Here is a 19813-nt window from a genome sequence, read left to right on the forward strand (position 1 = left end):
AGTCTAACTGCTCCTATCAACCTGGTTTCCAGCTGCAGCAGCAATTTGTTTGCAGTACAAAAAAACAAAAAAAAGCTGTGTTCTGTTTACGTCGATAGTTGGCGGTCAGAGCTGATAATGACGTCACACCTGAGTTGATCACGTTCCGACACAGATCGGGAAACCAAGACCCTGTTAGGGTTAGGCATTGGAAGTGATTTTCACATTTGAATACCCACAATGAATTGTCTTACAACAAAATAGATATATTAAATCTAGCATTGAACACCCAAATGAAAATGTGTGTGGAGGTTAATGTTAGGCTTCCTTTCTGCGCTGCACAGACTGTTAATTAGGATACACAGATTTATGGTTACCTAGCTTTAGTTTTGTTTATTTCGTCCAACACTTGTAAATGTCGCTCTGATGCCTGGTTGTGTGGACGAACACTGTCTGACAGAAAACACTGAGTGTTATTTGCAGCTGTGCAGATCTATTTTACTTAATGGATCTGTGCAGACATTCATGGATATCAGTTACATCACTACGTCCCCTCCAAAAAAATCCAACTTTTAATATAGAACGGGGTCAATGTATGTTTGTACTTATTTTGTTATGTTTTTTTGTCAAAGAAAAAAAGACATTACTCCGTGCATTGAATGAAAACTAATGTCCAAACTGAATACTCAAACACTGATGGCCATCCCTAATCCAAAGCACATTTACAAAAAAAAAAAAAACAGTGGCTACATCCACCAGTCATTATCCATTTACCTTTCCATAACTCTGTGTCTCAGCCTCCTTCTCATCTGTGATTCTTCTGGTTCCCAGTGCTGCTGTGCCCGCGGGTGTGGACCTCTCTGGAGAACGGCCGCGTGACGGTGAAGCCCCCTGGGCCGCCAGTGGAGGGGACAGTGCTCCACTACAGCTGCCACGCCGGCTTCATCCTGGAGGGCAGAAACATCAGCCATTGCACTAAACTGGGCAAGTGGGATGCGCCTAAACCCACCTGCCTCTGTGAGTTTCTAACCAAATTAAACTTAATCAGATTTTACATTAAGCTTCCAATTACAGAAGAATTAAGAATATTATGTTGCATGATGGGTTGCCAATCACTGTCTTTGGGGAGAGTAGTGTAGGAAGGTAACACAGATGTTGATTAATGGCATTTACATAGCTGGAGCTGGTCTATTTGTAGAGACGCACAGTCAGAAAACATTTATAGCATAGTGACCACTTTGGCCTAAATGTTCTTCATATAAATTCACAATAATTTCAATAAGAAGCAAACAAATTTATTTAAAGACTAATATGTCGCTGAAATTGATGGCAGATGCTGTTTGCACCCAAATGTTCATAGCCAATGATAATTATAGGATAATGACAAAAGGTGTCATAAAAAAATCAATATAATTAGAGATGTTTTCAGTTAGTAAACCAGGGCTTTTGTGAATTTGGGGTGGTGTGCAAATGAACTGGCATAATGGGGTGAGACATCTTAAATAATTATCTTTTTTTTGTAATTTCTCCAGTTTCTAATAGAAATCTTAAGTTTCTCATTAATTTCTTTTTTTTAATAAATGAGAGTTGGATCTTTTTCAGTCTTTTCATAACAGATGGGATCAGATGACTGTCCTTCAACGTCTTTGGTGTAATCTTTACATTTTAAAAGGCAGATAGCTGTGCAATGTCAAAACGGGGTCAATCAGCTTTTCTGTTAAATTTTATGTACAAAGTGTGCACTCAGCAGCTTTATACATCCTAAAATCTGAAAATAATAAGTCAATTAAGTTTAAAAATATCAAGCCAACATTGACTCACACAGGACCCAAACACCTGACACCTGACTCTGGCAGTACATTTGTTTGTTTTTTCCTGCAAATTTACCACTTTAATCTCAGAATATTTGAGATTGGCTAGCACTAGCCCTAACCATGACCCCTGTGCCCTAATTTGAACTGCCTCCGACCCTGATGTATCAACACGACAAGTAATATCCAATCACAGCCTGCAGTGGGATCAATAATAAAGCATCGCATTGATGTGTGTAAATAGCTGAATAGCTGCAGTGTGACTATCCTCATATGAGTGAAAATAGATTCTCAGAATTGTTATTGGTGATTTATTGTGTGAATTTTTGTTTACCACTTAGGAAAAGATTAAGACAAAAAAAAACCTCTAACAATTAAGAGCGCAATCATATGTGAGCAAAGTTAACACACACTTAACACAAAATTCGCTTCCAGTTCACCTCCATTCAACGCAAGCAGAAGAGTGAATAAAACATTCCCTTATAGTTGCAAAGCAAAATGGCATCTTTGTATCGCATGGAGCTCAACTTTGCTGAATGTTTACAGGCAAAGTTGTAGCCTCAACAAATAGCAGGAACAGTGATTGTTGCCACGTCTGACCAGCCGATACTGAATGATGTTAGCCATGAAGAACACAAACTGCCCTACAGGATAAATACTGTCCGGCTGGCAGTGAGTCAGGAGGCAGGCATTTTTTCAAATTTCAAGGTATTTTTTTAGCGAGCTAGCTTTGCATGTCTGTCTCGTTAGGCTCTGCCCACATTCAGCATTAACATCACCATGGCAGGCAATACAATTTGAAACGATATGATACGTTACAACTTTATTGTCAGTTTGTACTGAAATTAATTCTGAGTTCTCAGACAGTTCACTCAAGAAGTTCACACACGAATTAGACACACGTAAAATCACACAAACAGCACATTCCCATAAAAAACATTACATAATATCCTCAGACTCCGATCTTAATTAGCAGCGCAGTGATTGTGGTTAAGAACAGGATTGACTCATGTCTAAAGAGCTTTTTTTTTGCCTGCTGCGTTTAAATTGAGGGACTCTGAATCGCCTGTGGGAGGGCAGGAGTTGGTATTCTCCGTTTTGAACATGCAGGTTGTCAGAAGAAATGCTGCTATAAAGAATGAGCATGCTGTTTTTGTGGGTTGCCTGATAGAAGTGTACCACATTTTGGGCAATAATCTCGCAAAAATATGGAGTTGATTGTATAATTTAGTCTTTAAGTTTTACAGATAGGCAGCTCAGCCTGGCTGTAGTCTGTGGTGGCCACTGTTTCCCATGTGTGACCGTACCCTTACTGTCAGTTTCAGAGCTTAAACAATACGTCAATTAATACATGAATAGACATGAAATTAATCAGCATTTTCTTGGACAATCAGTAGATCATTTTCCGTTTCAAGCTATTTCTTTTTTTACTAAAATGAATGATTTTATTTGATCAGATAAAAGAATGAAGTCAAAAAACATTTCTTTTGCCTCTTTACAATGTCTTAACATTTTACAGTCAAAATTGGTTGATCACTTAATCTATAGTGTAAATTATTGTTAACAGCAGCCCCATTACATGTATTTAAATCCATAACTGATTATTATTTTTTTGGCAGAAGTGTACATTGTAATCACATAAACACATCATGTGCCATTTCATCACACAAACATGGCTCACTTAGCTTTAGCAGCCGGCCTCATAGAAATGGGAACAGGAGGCTTTAAAGAAGATAATTACAAACACCTGCTCTCCCAATGGTGAAACATGGTTGCTAGGCAATAAATGATCCAACCAATCAGAGTGCAGTCCACAGAGGGTTAGTTTGTACCATTGACGCAGGCAGGTAATACAAGTGAAAACCTGATTTAACTATGCACATAATGAGATAAATACTGAATGGATATAAGATGAGAGAGTGAGCGAGACGGTGTTCTCTGTTACAACAGTTGGCACATCTAAAAGGATTTGTCCAAATTAGGGCAACTAAATGAGGATTTAAAAAAAACACACACATAGATGACACAAAGAACTGAAAGAAATGAGATTGCCAACTGGTCATCAGAGGAGTTGGCATGGCAACCAATAAAGTTGCTATGGGAATGGTAGTATTAAAAGGGATGAACGAGGGAATTATCAGCACAGTTGGACTGAGCAACTGAAAGTAGGCGACTTATTGTATAATAATAAAAACCTGGAAGATTTGTAGATGCTTTAGGATTTGCTCCTATTTTTAGGGTAAAATGGGGGAAGACGCTCCCCTTAAGATTTAAGTGAATTTACTGTAAAATTTAAAAAATATATTTGGATATGATTTTAGCATGTGCAGGAGGATTTTGCACAAACCAACACACTGTTAGAAGAAATAAATTGGTAGAGAAGCTAGTTTTGTTGTAATAGCACAAAAACGAAAAAGGCAATAAGCCCCAGAGCTCAAAATGAGCCCTCTAACTAAATAAAACAACCTTAAAGCCCAATCCTGAATCATTAATGGAGTATATAGAAATGTTTTTGCCTTTCTTTCAGGCTAATTGCTTGTTTTCAGGATGTCTCCATCCAAGAAATGTTGGCTAATAAAGCAGCCCTGGAATTAGTCCTGAAACCTGGAAGTCCGTTAGCATTTCAGCACCTCCAGTTCCCTTGCCTCAAAGTTAATGGGTTTTTAAACGGTATTTTGGTTAGATGCCTGAAGTAAGGTCTGTGGTTAAGATAAGCTTAAAAGACTTAAACATTTTGTTTTACGACAAAAAATAAGTAAGTAAATACCCTCTTGTGAGCTTCTGGGTGTCTTTAAAACAGTTGCTGGGGCGCTATTTAGCTCACTGGTAGAGTGGGCTAAATGTACAAAGGCCGTCCTGTCGAATAAAGGCGAAAAGCAAAAAATAAATAAAACTAAAACACAAAACAAAAATACATTGCTAACAAGTGGCTAAATGAGACTCAGCTTTGAAGTCTTGTTATGGTGGCGACATTAAATCACATAACCATAGTGTCGTTCATTTATAGCCTTACTTTAGCTTTTTACTTCTGCTGATTGCATTTAGGCTTCAAAAATCACCAAAGTGGCGTTCATTTTTGAAAATTAATTAGCTGAACAAAACATTTAAGTGTCATAAGCGTTTGTTTCCCACACAGCTTATTTTCTTCCATGATCCAAAATCCAAAGGAAAAATCCCATAGGCTTTTTGACGAGGAAACCATGGTGATCCTAACTTCTGTGTTGGCCTATAATAATGATCCCTGGGGAACTCTATTTTAGATAGGTGTTAATGCTAATGTTTGCTAGCTAGTTAATAATGCTGAAGCTACGATACTGCTATATGTGGATATGAATTATATCCCTTGTAAAGTTTTGTAGGAGGGATGTCGTATGCTGTAAAGCCCTCTGAGGCAAATTGTGATTTGTAATAATGGGCTTTATAATTAAAATTGTCTTGAATTGACTATATTAAGTCACATATACACTATATACGCGATAATCTAACTAAATATTTTGAGGCAAGATTCACCAGATTTTTGCCCCTGTTTTTGAGGTTGCTTCATGCTCCAAGGGTCTAACTTTACATTTTAAATAAAAGAATACTTTTTTTTCCAAAATAAATTGAATGACTTTCTCCACAAATCCCCCATTGCCAAATAATATATATCAAAGCTTTTTATATACAGCTTAATATAAATACATAGCTCACTATTTTCAAGTAATAAAAACTCAGATCAGTTTACCCCAAAATGGTTCTGGTGGAAAAAAATCTCAAGAATGCAGCGATTCAATATAGCATAGCCATTCAATACATGTGTTGGAAATCGATTTACAGCCATATATTGGTTAGGAGACAAACAAAGGGGATGGGGTATCCTACCCTATAATATACTGTGATTATTTGTTTGTATGTATAACTCCTATATGTTTTTGCTATGGGATTTTCTGTGGTACCAGCACTATGTAACTCTGAGATTTTAAGGTTTTTATGTTGGTTTTCATTGTGCATCCAGAAAATATCACAGCATTACATAATATCTGCCACAGTTAGAGACCCCCTGCCAGGAAGTGACTGCTCAGCATCCAGCCAACAGATCTCTCTCAGCGCAGCTACAGTGTTGTGTCGCTGCCATCTAGTGGAGGGAAATCATTAGCTTTTTAAACTTCACTGCACCAAATCTTTACAAATTATACATTACCAAGGTGAATAAGTAAATTAAAAAAAAAAGAGAATCATATGCTGAGGCAGAATGATCTGTTCTGTTTCCACATGAATTGTTTTTTAATCAGCTGCTCTCTTTCCTTCTTTTCATGTTTGCTGGAAAAAGATGACAGAAACTACACAGGTAGGAATCTTTCATTCTTATAATTTTGTCCATGTAAATCAAATCCTCCTTCTCTGCATTAGTGTATTATTTATGTTTATCATTTTTATTTTGTCCTGGACATTAGGGGTGGGAATCACCAGAGACCTCGCGATACAAAATAGTCATGATACAATATTGTTGCGCTTTTAAATGTTTTGCAATATACTATTGTATTGCAATATCATATATTGTGGTTTGTTTGTTTTTTAAACCGCATATTATGTCATAAATGAAAACTTTCTCAACATCTATTTTTATGTCTGCACCCTGGTGATAGCTGTGGCAGGAGGCATTATGTTTTTGGGTTGTACGACAGTTGTGGTCTTGTGAACCTGATATCTCTATTTATTCAAATTTGGCACAAACATCCACTTGGTACAAAGATAAACTTATTAGATTATGATGTTAAAGGTCAAGGTCACTGTGACCTGGCATCCATCTCATTCTTATGGACGCAGTACCTCAAGAGGGCGAGAAAGTTTCCTCAAATTTGGCACAAACGTCCCACTTGGATTCAAGAATGAACTGATTACAGTTTGGTGGTCAAAGGTCAAGGTCACTGAGACCTGTTTTAGAAATGTTTTTGGCCATAACTCAAGAATTCATTCACTAATTATAACAACATTTCACACACATATCTCATAAAATGTAATAATGAAGTGATGACATTTTATACACGAAAGGTCAAGTCATATCTTAGTAACAGAAGGGGAGACATTTGTTTAGACTGGTGACGCTAATCTTGGCTGCTGGGGGGAACATTTGGGTGAAGCATCCTTGTTTTTACAGACATGGATGTAAACTGTAAAAACTCGACATAGATATATAATTATGGGGAGTTAATTCTGGTTATTTAATAAGATAATGTTTTCAGTCTGGATATCCCACTTAAACTATTTTTTTTACTCCCTTTTATATGTTTTTTAACATGTTTTTTTTTTCAAATAATGCCAGGGTTGCAAATCATAAGTACTTTCCATTATCAATTATTGGTAAAGTTAACTATTGATTAATCATTATTTGAAAAAAAAACATAAAAACTTTGTTTATTTCAGAGTACCAAATGCATTTTTCCTCAATCAAAGCTCACAGCAACATATTGTATATACTGTGACAGCATTGCATGGCCTATCGATTTAATTTCACGCTTGATTAATTTTTAACGACCGATTAATCGGTTGTCCAATAATTTTTATCATCCCTAACGCACGTACATAATCTCCTTTAAAAATCAAATGTACATGTTTATTTATAGTGCAGAGAAAAAATATGTATGTTAAACACATACATACACACAAAGCAAAGAATGTAAAGTATATAAATGTATATACTTTAATCTTTTTTTGCAGCAAAATATATCGAGTTGATTTAAAAACATTTGTTCTTATTATTCTAGTAAGCAAAAGCTTAAATTATGTGTCATTTTGTATTTACAATATTAATAGTTTATGTGACAAAAAAATCAATACTTGGTTTTCTGTATTGATAGAATATTAAATTATTGTAGTACTATGCTGTATTGAATCCCCCCCTACCCCTAATAGAAATACAAGTGCCCTGCCAACATGGACTTATATGACACTAAAACATACAGCTGCTGTGGTGAAACATTAGTATGTATTAACTTTTTATACATAACATAACATTGCAAAACAAATATTTTCAAAACAAAATCTGCCATAAACATTTTTTAAAAATAACAATAAACTTTACTAACTAACTAAAATGGGGTTCTTAGATCATCAAATAATGATAAATATAATACAATAATATAAAATATAAAGTATGATTACTTGTACCTTAATAGCAAACGTCTTGCCTAGATCACATTAAAAAGTCTTGTCTCTTTAGGGAGACCATTTAAAATTCCTGTTTCTGTGTCTAATGGTAAAGTACCTGAACGTAACTGTGCTCACAGAGACCTTTTAGGTAAAATGCTTCTTCACATGAAGCTTTGTAATGTTGTGCTGCAGATGCAATGTCTACTTTCGCCCCACTAGAGGGCAGCAGCAGCCAAAGCACTGAGAAATGGTCGCTCTGTAAGTGAAGCTTCAATACAGCTGGAAAAATCTGACGTAGTTGGGAAAACGAAACATCTTTGAGAAGTTTCTCCATTTTTGTTTTTCTTTCAGCTCTGAGAAACCAGTTTATTTGAGTTGTAAACTGCAAGTTAACCCTTTGAAACCTGAAGCGACATCACTTTTCTTGTGCTGTATTCAGGTGACAAGCATTTAAATCTTTGAACCCTGCGCAAATTTATTTGATTTCGTGCAAAAAAAAAGTGTTAAAAATGCAGTGAGCATCTTGCCAATAAATGTCCTACAAGTTTAAAGATATTTGTTAATTTAGATTTTTCTTTAAAAATAAAAAAAATTAAAGAAAAAGCTAGGGAAAAAATGCCCCCAAAGTATTTTAATTATCACCACAATTATATATTTCAAATTACGCTACAGAATTATTATGTATTTTTAAGCCCCCCGGGTCATTTCTTTTATTTTTTTAAACTTTACTCTCTGTTTGTGTTTTTTTTGTGAGCTAATTTTAAGGTAATTTTCTTGCACTTTTTAATTATGTCTTGCAAAGTCATTTCTTTTAACTTGCTCATTGCTTTCCTTTCCATGTTTTTAAAAGAAATCAAGCCAGTTTGCTCAGGTTTCAAAGGGTTTACATGAGAACCATTATTTTTCTACCTGTAAGTATTGAGCAAATCCTTGAATTTGAATTTGAATTTTATAAGCACACAAGATGTGATCAAAACATTGCAAGAACTGTGCAGGAGAGGTAAGAAATCTGAAGGGGCTTATTGTGAAAATCTCCCCTCTGTAATTTAGAATCTATTCAAATGCTGAAGATATTTCTCTCCTTAACATGACAAAATAGAACAGACAAGCAAATAGGTATAGTAATCATAACTGGAACTGACGCATAAACACATAAACACATAAACATAGCTAAAACATTAACCACAGATGTTTTTTAATGTTAGACCTATATGAGAATAATAATGGACCAGTTTTAACTCTTTGATACGTGAGCAAAGTAGCTCACTTTCTTTATAAAAACATCAGAAGGCGGTGACCAACGTAATAAGAAATGGGCCAAAAATAAGGAAGAACTAAGACCTTAAAAATTACTGAAAAATACAGGAAAAAAAGAAAAAAATCTCTCTCTCTATTTATATATATTATATTATATTATATTATATTATATTTTATATTATAATTATTTTCTCATTTTTTTCATTTCCTTGTCATGTTTTACTTAATTGTTGTTGTTTTCAGTTTGCAAGTTTTCCAAGTTGCTCGTTATATTTTTCTTGTATTTTGAAAGAAATTAAACCAGTTTTCTCTGGTTTCAGAGGTTAAAATGCTTGTGAAAGGCGTCTAAATGCAGCACAAAAAAAAAAAAAAAAGATGACGGTCAAGTTGGAAAAGGGTTAATAAACTGACTGATATAGAAATGGTCGTCTGAGAGTTGGATATAAATGGATATCAGAGTTTATGAAAATAATTTGTGAAATACATCTTCTCTCATGAATCAAGAAGGAAAGAAGATTAAGAATATTTAATTTGCTCATAAGCATCATTAGTAAGGTAGCATTTTCAGCTCATCCACACTAACCCTCTCACGTCTTCACTGAATTTTATTTCCAAACTTTTAATGTATTAGTTTGTCGCTAATCGTTTTGGCTACGCTCCTGCCCTCTGAGAGGGATTTTGAAAAAGCAGAGCTGTGAGTTTGTCACAGGTATAAAAATAATCAGGTGTGGAATATTCTGCTCACTTAGCCCAGTCCTACATAAAGCGCTATTAAACCTGTGGATCCGTACGAGGTTGCAGCAGGTCATTTCTGAAAATGAACTAATGTGCTAAGCCAGCCTTCGCTGGAAAACTAAAGGGTCAAAACATCTACCGGTGCAGACATTTTATCTGATCCCCGGCAGAGCGGATGAATACATGTGTTGCTGTTGCAGGATGGCTCACTCTCTTGCACAGTTATGTCACCACATTAGGAATTGGCCAGATATTGAATCATACACTTGCTACAATCCTTGGAAGGATCACAGCACTCTAATGAATAAGGCATAGACCTGTATGAGGTTTTCATAAGCCCACCTGTTCCCTCATGCACACACTGCTCATGTACACTCTCTCTCTATATATATATATATAAAAAAAACACTAAACTTGGTGTATAGTTTCATGCAAGTAATCCCAGAAGTTGCTGATAAAACTTTCCAAATGCTATAGACAGACTTGACAAACACATAATTAACAAAGCAGTAGAGAGAGCACTGTTTCCTCAAATAGAAAATTCCATCTACTGTCTCAATGCTGACCTCCTTCTGGCTCTGCTCTCTCCGTCTCCTCTCCATGTGCCATCACCACCCACTTACTGCCTCCTCAGCGGGAGAAAGGTTAATACCCTGCTCCTGTCTGTGTCTGCTCTACCCCGTGTGTGTGTGTGTGTGCGTGTGCGTGTGCGCGCGTGCACATATATGCAGTAGCATTGCATCTCTGGTTTCTGTTTTCTCCAAGTGTGGTATAACAAAACCACAGTAAAAGGTACACAGTCAATAAAAACAAAGAAACAAACAAAGACATAACAAGCTACAGCCCAGTCGCCGGAGGAAAATGTTCGCATTGTAGGTTTCTGCAAACCCCAGATATGTTACATTTGCATGTTTCATACATATCATTGTTAATGTTGATAGAGAGACCAACATAGAAAAAAAAGGTTGCTTTTCAAAGAGTCGCTGCACCAGATGTTTGGTAGTGACCCATGGCTCTCTTTCCACCGGGGATAGTGCCACAAGAAGTGCTGTTTTTCCAAGAAATTGTTTCCTTTCTTGTCGAGATAGTTCCATGAATAGTGGTTGTTTACACAGAGACATCACTGAGTTTCCTGCTTAGATAGTGGCATGACAAGTGTTTTTTTTTTAGATATCACAACTTTTCCTGTCTGGACAGAACTCGGAAAAGCAGCTGTTTTTTACCATGACATTGCTGCAAGTCCTGCCCAGATTGTGCCACAAAGAGTGTTTGCTTTGACAGAGACATAGCTGCATTTTCTGCCAGGATTGTGCCTCTAAAATTGTGTTTTTTATGCCAAAACATGATCGTTTCCTCACCATAACTTGTGGTTTTTGTGCCTAAACGGACACATTAACCAAAGTTTCTGCAACCTAATAAAATACAAGGTATCCAAGGTTTGCAGAAATGTACATTTATTCTGGTGGTTGGGTTGACACAGTATATGTACATATGTATGCATACTCTGTCATATTTTTGGATTACTCTATTTCATACTATAGTTGATCTTTTAGGACTGTTGTATTTTAGAATGTAGAGGCGATAACAGGCATTAAATCATGACTCATTTTCCCATCTTTCTTTCGAAAGCCAAAATGTCATGTTCATGTAAAGTAAAAAAAAAAAAAAGAATTTCCAATGAACTGAAAATGTGCTAGTGCATTTTCGTCTTCATTAGGTCAGTTTTATTTTTAATGGAGTAATTTGTTAAAAACCGATTAATTCTTGTGATTAATGTGGATAGATGTTGCTGAAGCAGGAATAATAACTGCATTTGTCAGTGGAATAATACACATTTTGCTGCACTGCTGGGGAGTATTTACAGCAGCAGAACAGGGTCTATGGGATTGACTCAAAATAAACCACAGTGCCTGTGTTCATCGTAATCAAAGCACATGAAGGCTCATTGAAGTGTTTTTAATAGTTTTTTTGACAACAATGGAGCTCTATGTCACAGAGGGATAAGACATATCAGACTTTGGCAACACAGACATTACCAGTACTCATCTTGTGATGGGATTTGTTGAAAATAAGACAAAGTATTCATTCTTTAAAGGGACAGTTCATCCCAAACCAAAAACACAATTTTTTTCTCTTCCTGTAGCGCTATTTATCAATCTAGATGGTTTTCGTTGTGAGTTGTCAAGTGATGGAGATACCGGCCGTAGAGATGTCTGCCTTCTCTCCAGTATAATGCAACTAGATGGCACTCGGCTTGTGTTGCTCAAAGCGCAAAAAAATATATTTGAAAAACTCAACAGTGATGTCTATTTCCTGAAATCACGATCCGGTTACACAAGATAATCCTAAGACGTTGTTATGAGCAGTTTCATGCAGGAACTATTTTCTTTGTACTGAACTACACTAACCGACTGTATCACCAAACAGAGGAAAGCTTGGACCGTGCATCTACTGAGCTATTTAACGTTATACTTTATGTTACTTTTAAAGCTGTTATATAGACTCAAAAAATTCTGACAGTAATGTAGCAGAAGGTATTCTTTTTTTGATATATATATATTAACCCTTTCAAACCTGGATCAACATCAGTTTTCTCGTGCTGCTTTAAGACACCTTTCACAAGCATTGAATCCTTTAAATCCTGTGCAATTGGTGCAGTTTTTTTCAGAGATGTGAAAAAAGCAATGAGCTGCTTGGTAAGAAAAGTTCTACAAATTGCAAGACATTATTAGATTTAAAAAAAATATTTTAAAAAAAGGCAAGAGAAACATGCTTAGAGAAAAATGGAAAAAACTAGGGAAAAACTATATGCATAATTATCATATTACATATTTAAAATTATGTCCCCAAATTATTATGTATTGTAATTTTTTATTTTATTTTATTCTTTTTTTATATTTTTGTTTTTTATTGTCATTGTTTTTTTTTAAACTAAATTCAGGTATTTTTCCTTTTTTTCCAGAATTCTTGCTAATATTTGTATAATTTCTTCTTTTGTTGGTCATTGCATTGTTCCCATGTTTTTTGTTTAAAAGGAAAAAAAGCCAGTTTTCTCAGGTTTCAAAGGGTTAACAACAACACACTATTGCTTACCAAATGTTGCAATAAAGCTATTCCGTAGTGGCAGGATATTTTCTTTTACAGTTGAACAATGAACTTATTATTCTTAACTCCCCTCCAGCCTGATACTCAGGCATGATATATTACTCTAATAACTGCGGTGCTGCAGAGTATTGGAAATGAGGTAGTGTGTGGTGTGCTGCTGCTGGACAAATTATGTAATGATGATACTGTATCGAAATCAGAGCTTTTTACTGCATGATGAACTGTGTTTTTATAGCGCGCCGCCCAACGATTATGCTTCTATAAATTGATGTCATTCCAATAACACCGGCCCTGTAATGTGTAAATACAGCTTGAGTTTTCACCTTGCCCATCTGGTACAACAAGCAAAGTTAGACAAACAGAAAGAATACATTATGAAATACCCTACAAATAAACTGGAGCTGACTTTTAATGTCAGCATTGTGGAAAAACATCCATAAAACATCATCGTCCTGGGAACTGAAACAGTTTGATTGATTTTACACAATATATATTTTTTCAAAGTGTTTTCACCATGAATTGGGTCGCTCCCTGAATAGCATGCTCTGCAGGTGGAGGTAATCTGGTGAATGTGTTAAAAAGGGAACATTCAAACCAGTATAACACATCTGCCAGGACAAAAACAGGCCATTATCCTGAAGGATGCCCAGTGTGCAAACTGCAGACACACAAACATACAGTAAGGCCCTCATTAAAGCAGCTCAGCAACATGTTACAGCACTCACGTCTCTATTGCATCTTCCCCAGGCAGTGCCACGGTTAATGTCACCATGGGGGTTGTTAACACTGCACTGCCTGATGCTGATGCGTCTTGCATGTGTTGGCTGTAGGATTATGGAGCCAAAAAAAAAAAAAAAGGAAAAAAAAGCATATAAAGTTCACGGCTGAATAATTGATAGTGCGTTGGATGGGTCACGGCGTGGCAGCGAGGATGAGGAGGTGGAAGTGGAAGGCAAATGCCAGCAGATGATCACTACACTCACCTCAGCCTGTGAGGGCTTGTTAGCAGCTGGATCTGAATAGCTTTCCGCTACACGGAGATATCCAGATAATGAGATTGGGGTAATGAACCAGAGTTATATAATAGTCATATTCCATCGCCTAACTACTGAGGGTTTTTAATTTAGACTGGAGAAATAATGGTCTTCTCCTCTATTGCTGCAATAAGTAATTTCAAACGGGAACTTTAACACTAACATTACATTGAAATTAGAGCGCTTACACAGGAACTACAAAAACACGAGCATTAAATGGAATAAAAATGAATCCAAATAGGTTGCGTTGACAATGGCCCAAAAGTATTGTCGGCAAAGTATTATTCCGAGATAATGAGCTGTTAACCTTTAGATGTAAGATTTCTCAAAGGATTCATCGATATCGGATGATGTTGGCAGACGTTTCTCCAAAAACGTCAAAAGTTCATTCTAGAAAAGGACTGTATGATCATTCACTTTGAGCTATGAAGGCTTAAAGGCCATTGTGCCTGAGTCTGTGGTGTTTTCAGACCGGAGGAACTTTTTAATAGTTTAAAGAATACCCTTTTTTGTTGTGTCCACACTGCAAGATGTAGGAATGACTGTGGTTTTTATAACATCATTTTTGGGACTTTGTAGCTTCTATATGAGAGTAGATACTGGGAACACTCCATTTAAGTGTGCCAGTACACCGCTTAACATGTCATGGCGAAGGCCGGGAAAGCTGTTTGAATATTCTGTCAGCCAGCAGCAGCAGCAGCAACCACGTAACTGTAAACAAACAATTCTGGCCCACAGGGCAAAAGCCAGCTTTCCTAGTTGACAAATAATTACCTGTATGGACAATGATATTCACATTTGCATTTTATTTAAGACAAATAACACTCATCAGTTCTCTGTCTTATCAATCTCGATCTCTTTCCGGGTCACTGCTTGTGCGGTGACCGGCTGGCTCTACTGCTCTGCGTGCCTTACAAATTGCCCCTCTGGGACGAATAAAGTGTTTTTGAATTGAATTGAATTAAATCGATTGTCTTGTTTGTGGGGTCCATGTTGTTGTGGTGACGTAAAAGGCCGATAACTGTCAAATGGTCTGCAGAGGCTGCTTATTTAGGGCACCACAGTTGCATGCTGGTGTGGTGTTATAATAATAGTGTGGACCTGCATTCCCAGCTCAAGAGGAACCGTTAGCGACATAAATGTAATGTAATCTGAGTGGTCCAGATGTCTTAAGGTCCAATTGGTCCAACACAACCACAAAAAAGCCAGGTAAACTGGTCCTCCAGGAAGTGTGATTACACCGTCACATGATGCCTTGTGGCCCAAAACACTTCTCCCATTGACTAACATGGTGACAGAGACGTCTGTAAATCAGTGGATTCATTTTTTTAGGATCATAAACCCTGCAAAGTTTACTGTTTCACTATCAGGATTAGATCCATTCGGTCTAATGACATTTTGAAACAAATCATTTTATCGCCATTCAAGTTAGTGGAGCACTAAACTGGACGTTAGATGTTGGGCCAACGGAAGCTAGCTGCTCGGACAAACTCGGACACACTTGGCTGGTGTCAGTCTCTAGTGCACCTGCTCTGTGGGCCTCACGGTGCGAAAGTACTGCCGATCATCCTCAGATCCTTCCGGTAATTTAATGCACAGCGGTTGAGCCATTTTGGCTTCATATGCCACTGAGCAACTCTCATAGGAATGAACGGGGCCTCGCGTTCAATTCTGTATCCGAGTCCTCTATGACATCAATGGTGTAAACACCACAAAACAGGTGGTCAGGTGGCTTTTTGTGTGTCAGGGTTATTGTGCTGGATGTAAACAAAGGGTTCAAACAGGTATGCTGGGAGTCCAATCTCTCTCTCATCGACACAAACTACATCACCGTTTCCACTCGTGCAGCGCAAGTGAAATAAAATAAGCCATGATTGATACTGCCTGACACATTTTTTTGCTGATTTCTCAAAGCAGCTGGTGGAGCATTTTATAGACTTGGCTGTGCAGAGGAGGTAGAGATGAAATGGTCTATGAATTAGCAGAGGTGGTTACAGAGCAGAGTTGCTCACTGCTCGTGCGTGCTAGCTCAGGAAGCATGGAGATATTGATTTGCAGGTCAGACAACATCTATGTTAAAAACAGGCGAAAGGTTTACATGTAACTATTGTTTCAGCATCATTATCATGCAGCTTCAAACAGAGGAATCAGCATCTTTTTAGCAGTGGGGAGATTGAAATATCTGAACAAATATTGGATGGATTTGCTGCAATTCTGTACAGACATTCATGATCCCCAGAGGATGACTTTGGTGATCCCCTGACATCTCTCATAATGCCACCATGAGGTTGACATTTTTTTTTAGTAAATTTATTATTGGATGAGTTTGCACTCAGTTTGGTCCACGCTTTCATGTCCCCCTCATGATGATTTGTAAAAACTTTTGTGATTTAACTTTTCAACCAGCGCCATCAGCAGGTCAGAATTCAAATGTGTAAAATACTTGGTTGGTTTTTAAATGAGCACTAGGGGTGTAAATCACAAGTTTCATCACGGCACAATATTATATTGATTATCTGGACAAATAGAATATTTGCTTCAATTACCAAATCTGCCATGATACAATTTTGATTCAATTCAGGGGGCCACGATCAATATGAAACAATATTGGTAACTATCCCTATTGTCTTTATCTTGAGTGTTTAAAAATGTGATTGGATGGAAATGATGACACAGAAATGACACAGATGCATTGATGATATTAGATAGTTGATCATTAATTGATTAATTCATCTAGGTTGTTTTGGAGAAGCAGGCAAGACGACTGAGACAGAGGCTAAGTAATGTACTGCTGTGGATGCGGTCAGCATTAAAACATATTTTATCCACCTAAATTGATATCAGTTTAAGTGTATGCTGTATTTTTACTGATTTATCTTTCCGTTAGACAGTAATTTCCAACGGGCAACTGAAGCTGTTGTATCTCTTTGATCAAGGCCAGACTCCTTAGATGCCTCGCACGACTCCTCAAAAGTTGAGCAGATCAACCGGAAGTTTTGAATCCACAATTCCTCTGTGAAATCGTGGACTATCACCTCCCAGAAATCCCTCTTACATGTCCGTTCCCACATAAAAGGGGCTCACCTTTCTATTATCACTCGCATAACACACCTGTGTCGCCTTCGACTGGAAATAATGACGGCTAGTGCGGTGGCTGCAATAGAAATAAAGCTGCTGATGCTTTGAACATCCATCGCCATGACATCACTTAGTGGAAACACACTCATCTCGCAATTGTGTTTTAATCGACATTTCGAAAATATCGCTTAAGTTTTTTGCCAATCTGTGATGGAGACCCGCCTACTGAGCTCTCCTGATCAGGATGGTCTTACCAGGCTGACACACATGTCATGTATACACACACTGATTATAGATAAAGTACCTCCTACAACCCAATTTAAAAAAAAACCTTAACCCAGCTGATGTCACTATTTAGCCTCCTGTATTGATGCATTGATCAGAAATTGATTATGGACGCACCAGCTACCAGTGTGAGGCAGCAGCTGCAGCAAGTGGTGGGAGTAAAAAGCCGAACGAAAAGAGGAAAATGTGACAAAATGAGGTTGTGTGGGACTGTAGTGGAATGGATGTACTGTTTAAGTTAAGCGCAGCGTGTAACTCATTAGAAAATCTTTGAGGAGATTTTGCCCACAGCCCCCTCCCAACCACTCATCCCTCTCTCTCTCTCTCTCTCTCTCATCCCTCTCTCTCTCTCTCTCTCTCTCTCTCTCTCTCTCTCTCACTCATCCCTCTCTCTCTCTCTCTCATCCCTCTCTCTCTCGCTCTCAGCATGCATTTCAGACTAGTCCTGGCTCTCTCTCTCTCCCTCTCCTCCCTCTCTCTTTCTCTCTCTCCTCTCACACACTCTCAGCCTGCCGGTGCTGCAGTGGATCAGACGCAGAGCTCTGGCGCGCCTGCTTTTCCGCGGCAAATCGTTTCATCTGTTGGAATACGGCTGCGTTTAAAAAAGGGGGGAAATGCTGCCTGCTATTTCCGCCGCTTCAGCTCTCAGTTCACACTCCAGTTGTGTTTTTTTTTAGCCGCAGCTCCCAATCCACACTCATCTGACCCGGTTGACGTATTCTGCGCGGACTCCAGCGTCTTAATTCGCGCGTCCCTTTTTTGCGTAAAAGTCGTGAGTAAAGGACGCGCTGTCCAATATTCATGATTGATTGCGAGCGGAAAGCGATGCGTTAGTTCAGTCGGTGTGGAATTGCATAGAAATGAGTCGGATCGCAGGGTTGAAACTTGACTGATGAGCATCTCGAGTGTGTCCTCGCATGATCGCTGCGAGCTCTGCAAAGTAAAGCCTGGCTGAACTGTGTTTGACTTTGTCCCGAAAATCCAGCCAGCATGCCATGTATAATTAACCACGCATTATGCTGAATTATATGCAGACTTAATTATTTACTCGACTCGCTAAACACTTGCAACTAAAAGTAAATAGTCACATGATATCTGCATGAAAGTCAACCTCGGACACGTGTTGAGTCCACACAAATTTTTGTTGCAAAATTCGCACATAAATTAAGCTCTCTTGATCCAGCTCACCTTGAAACGCGCCGGTGATGTGCAGGAGTCCGCCGCGGGTAACTCGCGCAGCCCGCGGGCATGCGATGTTCCTCCTACGGGCATCTCTCATCGTCCTTCTCCTCTGGCCACGGCCGTCCACAGGCAAGAAGAAGCTGTACATCGGAGCGCTGTTCCCCATGAGCGGAGGCTGGCCCGGGGGTCAGGCATGCATGCCCTCCGCTCAGATGGCTCTGGACCTGGTGAACAACAGGAGCGACATCCTGCCGGACTACGAGCTGGAGCTCATCCACTACGACAGCATGGTGAGTGAGTGCACGAGGAGGAGAGTCAGAGGAGGCGCGCACTTAAGTGATGTGTGAGTCAGTGAGGGATCTCATCATCTGGGCCCAGTTGTTCAAAAGTAATCTGATAGGATTTCAGCCATAATAGGATTGGATCAAATCTGGAAAATGGGTGGTTCAAAAGAAAAAAAAAAAAAAAGTATTGTGAAATCCGATTAGATCACACAATCCAATCTTGGATTTGATCTGGATCAAACCTCAAGTTTGTGTTGTTCAAAACTTTTTAGTGAGATTAGGATACATTTGATAAAAAAAAATCAGGATTATCCTGATCCCAGCAGAGGGGCTAATTCAGGGTGGATTTCAGAGATGAAATGTAATAAAACTTTCAAATTGGCTAACATGTAGTATAAATACATCACTTTATATTTTGCACTTAATTTGTTTGGGCGTTACAGTAAAAAAGTAGACATTATGCTACCTATGAGGCCTTTTAGTACAACAAAGAGCATCCAATGTTGTAACATTATGATTTGCTGTTCTGCAGCCCCGTCAAAATCAGCAGTAATATTAGTTGAGGAGAGGTTAACTTCTGGGTAACATGAGTGTGCACTGTTTTGCTATGGGACAACAACGCAGGTTTTTAACAGCTGCAAAATAATGAAAAAATAATAGCGCTTTATTTGTAATTCAAACTGCAAATCTGCCTTCAACCACAGTGTGGGTTACAATGGCAAAGTGGCGCTGTCTGTGTTTTCACTTACTGACTCTATGGGCAGAAGAAGAGGCAAGGCAATGTTACTTGTGAAGTATTTTTAATAAAAAAACAGGCAGTGGGTGAGACAAAAGCCTTTGTCTGTCTCTACCTATGGCAAAACAGATGGATGGACGGTGTTTACTTCATTTTAAAGTAGCTGCATATATATATGTGGGTCAGATGGGGGGTCTC

General features: G+C 38.1%; 1 protein-coding gene and 1 long non-coding RNA gene across 4 annotated transcripts in view; one reads left to right on the top strand and one right to left on the bottom strand.

Annotated features, from left to right (window-relative positions):
* gabbr1a (gamma-aminobutyric acid (GABA) B receptor, 1a) overlaps positions 1 to 19813 on the top strand; it is a 100605-nt gene that overhangs the window by 13733 nt on the left and 67059 nt on the right. For all 3 annotated transcript variants that reach the window (XM_088084584.1, XM_042490951.2, XM_042490952.2), the window contains 3 exons: positions 811 to 996; positions 6100 to 6117; positions 18725 to 18885. In XM_088084584.1, coding sequence (XP_087940710.1) covers positions 811 to 996; positions 6100 to 6117; positions 18725 to 18885 — 365 coding nt within the window. The remainder of the gene's footprint in view (positions 1 to 810; positions 997 to 6099; positions 6118 to 18724; positions 18886 to 19813) is intronic.
* On the bottom strand, positions 453 to 18840 carry LOC148188305 (uncharacterized). Its single transcript, XR_015777978.1, has 2 exons — positions 18602 to 18840; positions 453 to 926 (listed from the first exon to the last, which is right to left on the bottom strand). It is a non-coding gene; the product is annotated as an uncharacterized LOC148188305 (long non-coding RNA).

This window comes from Plectropomus leopardus, chromosome 11 (assembly GCF_026936395.1).
Source record: "Plectropomus leopardus strain MGB_pleo_1.0 chromosome 11, ASM2693639v1, whole genome shotgun sequence".
In the NCBI taxonomy this organism is placed as follows: Eukaryota; Metazoa; Chordata; class Actinopteri; order Perciformes; family Serranidae; genus Plectropomus; species Plectropomus leopardus.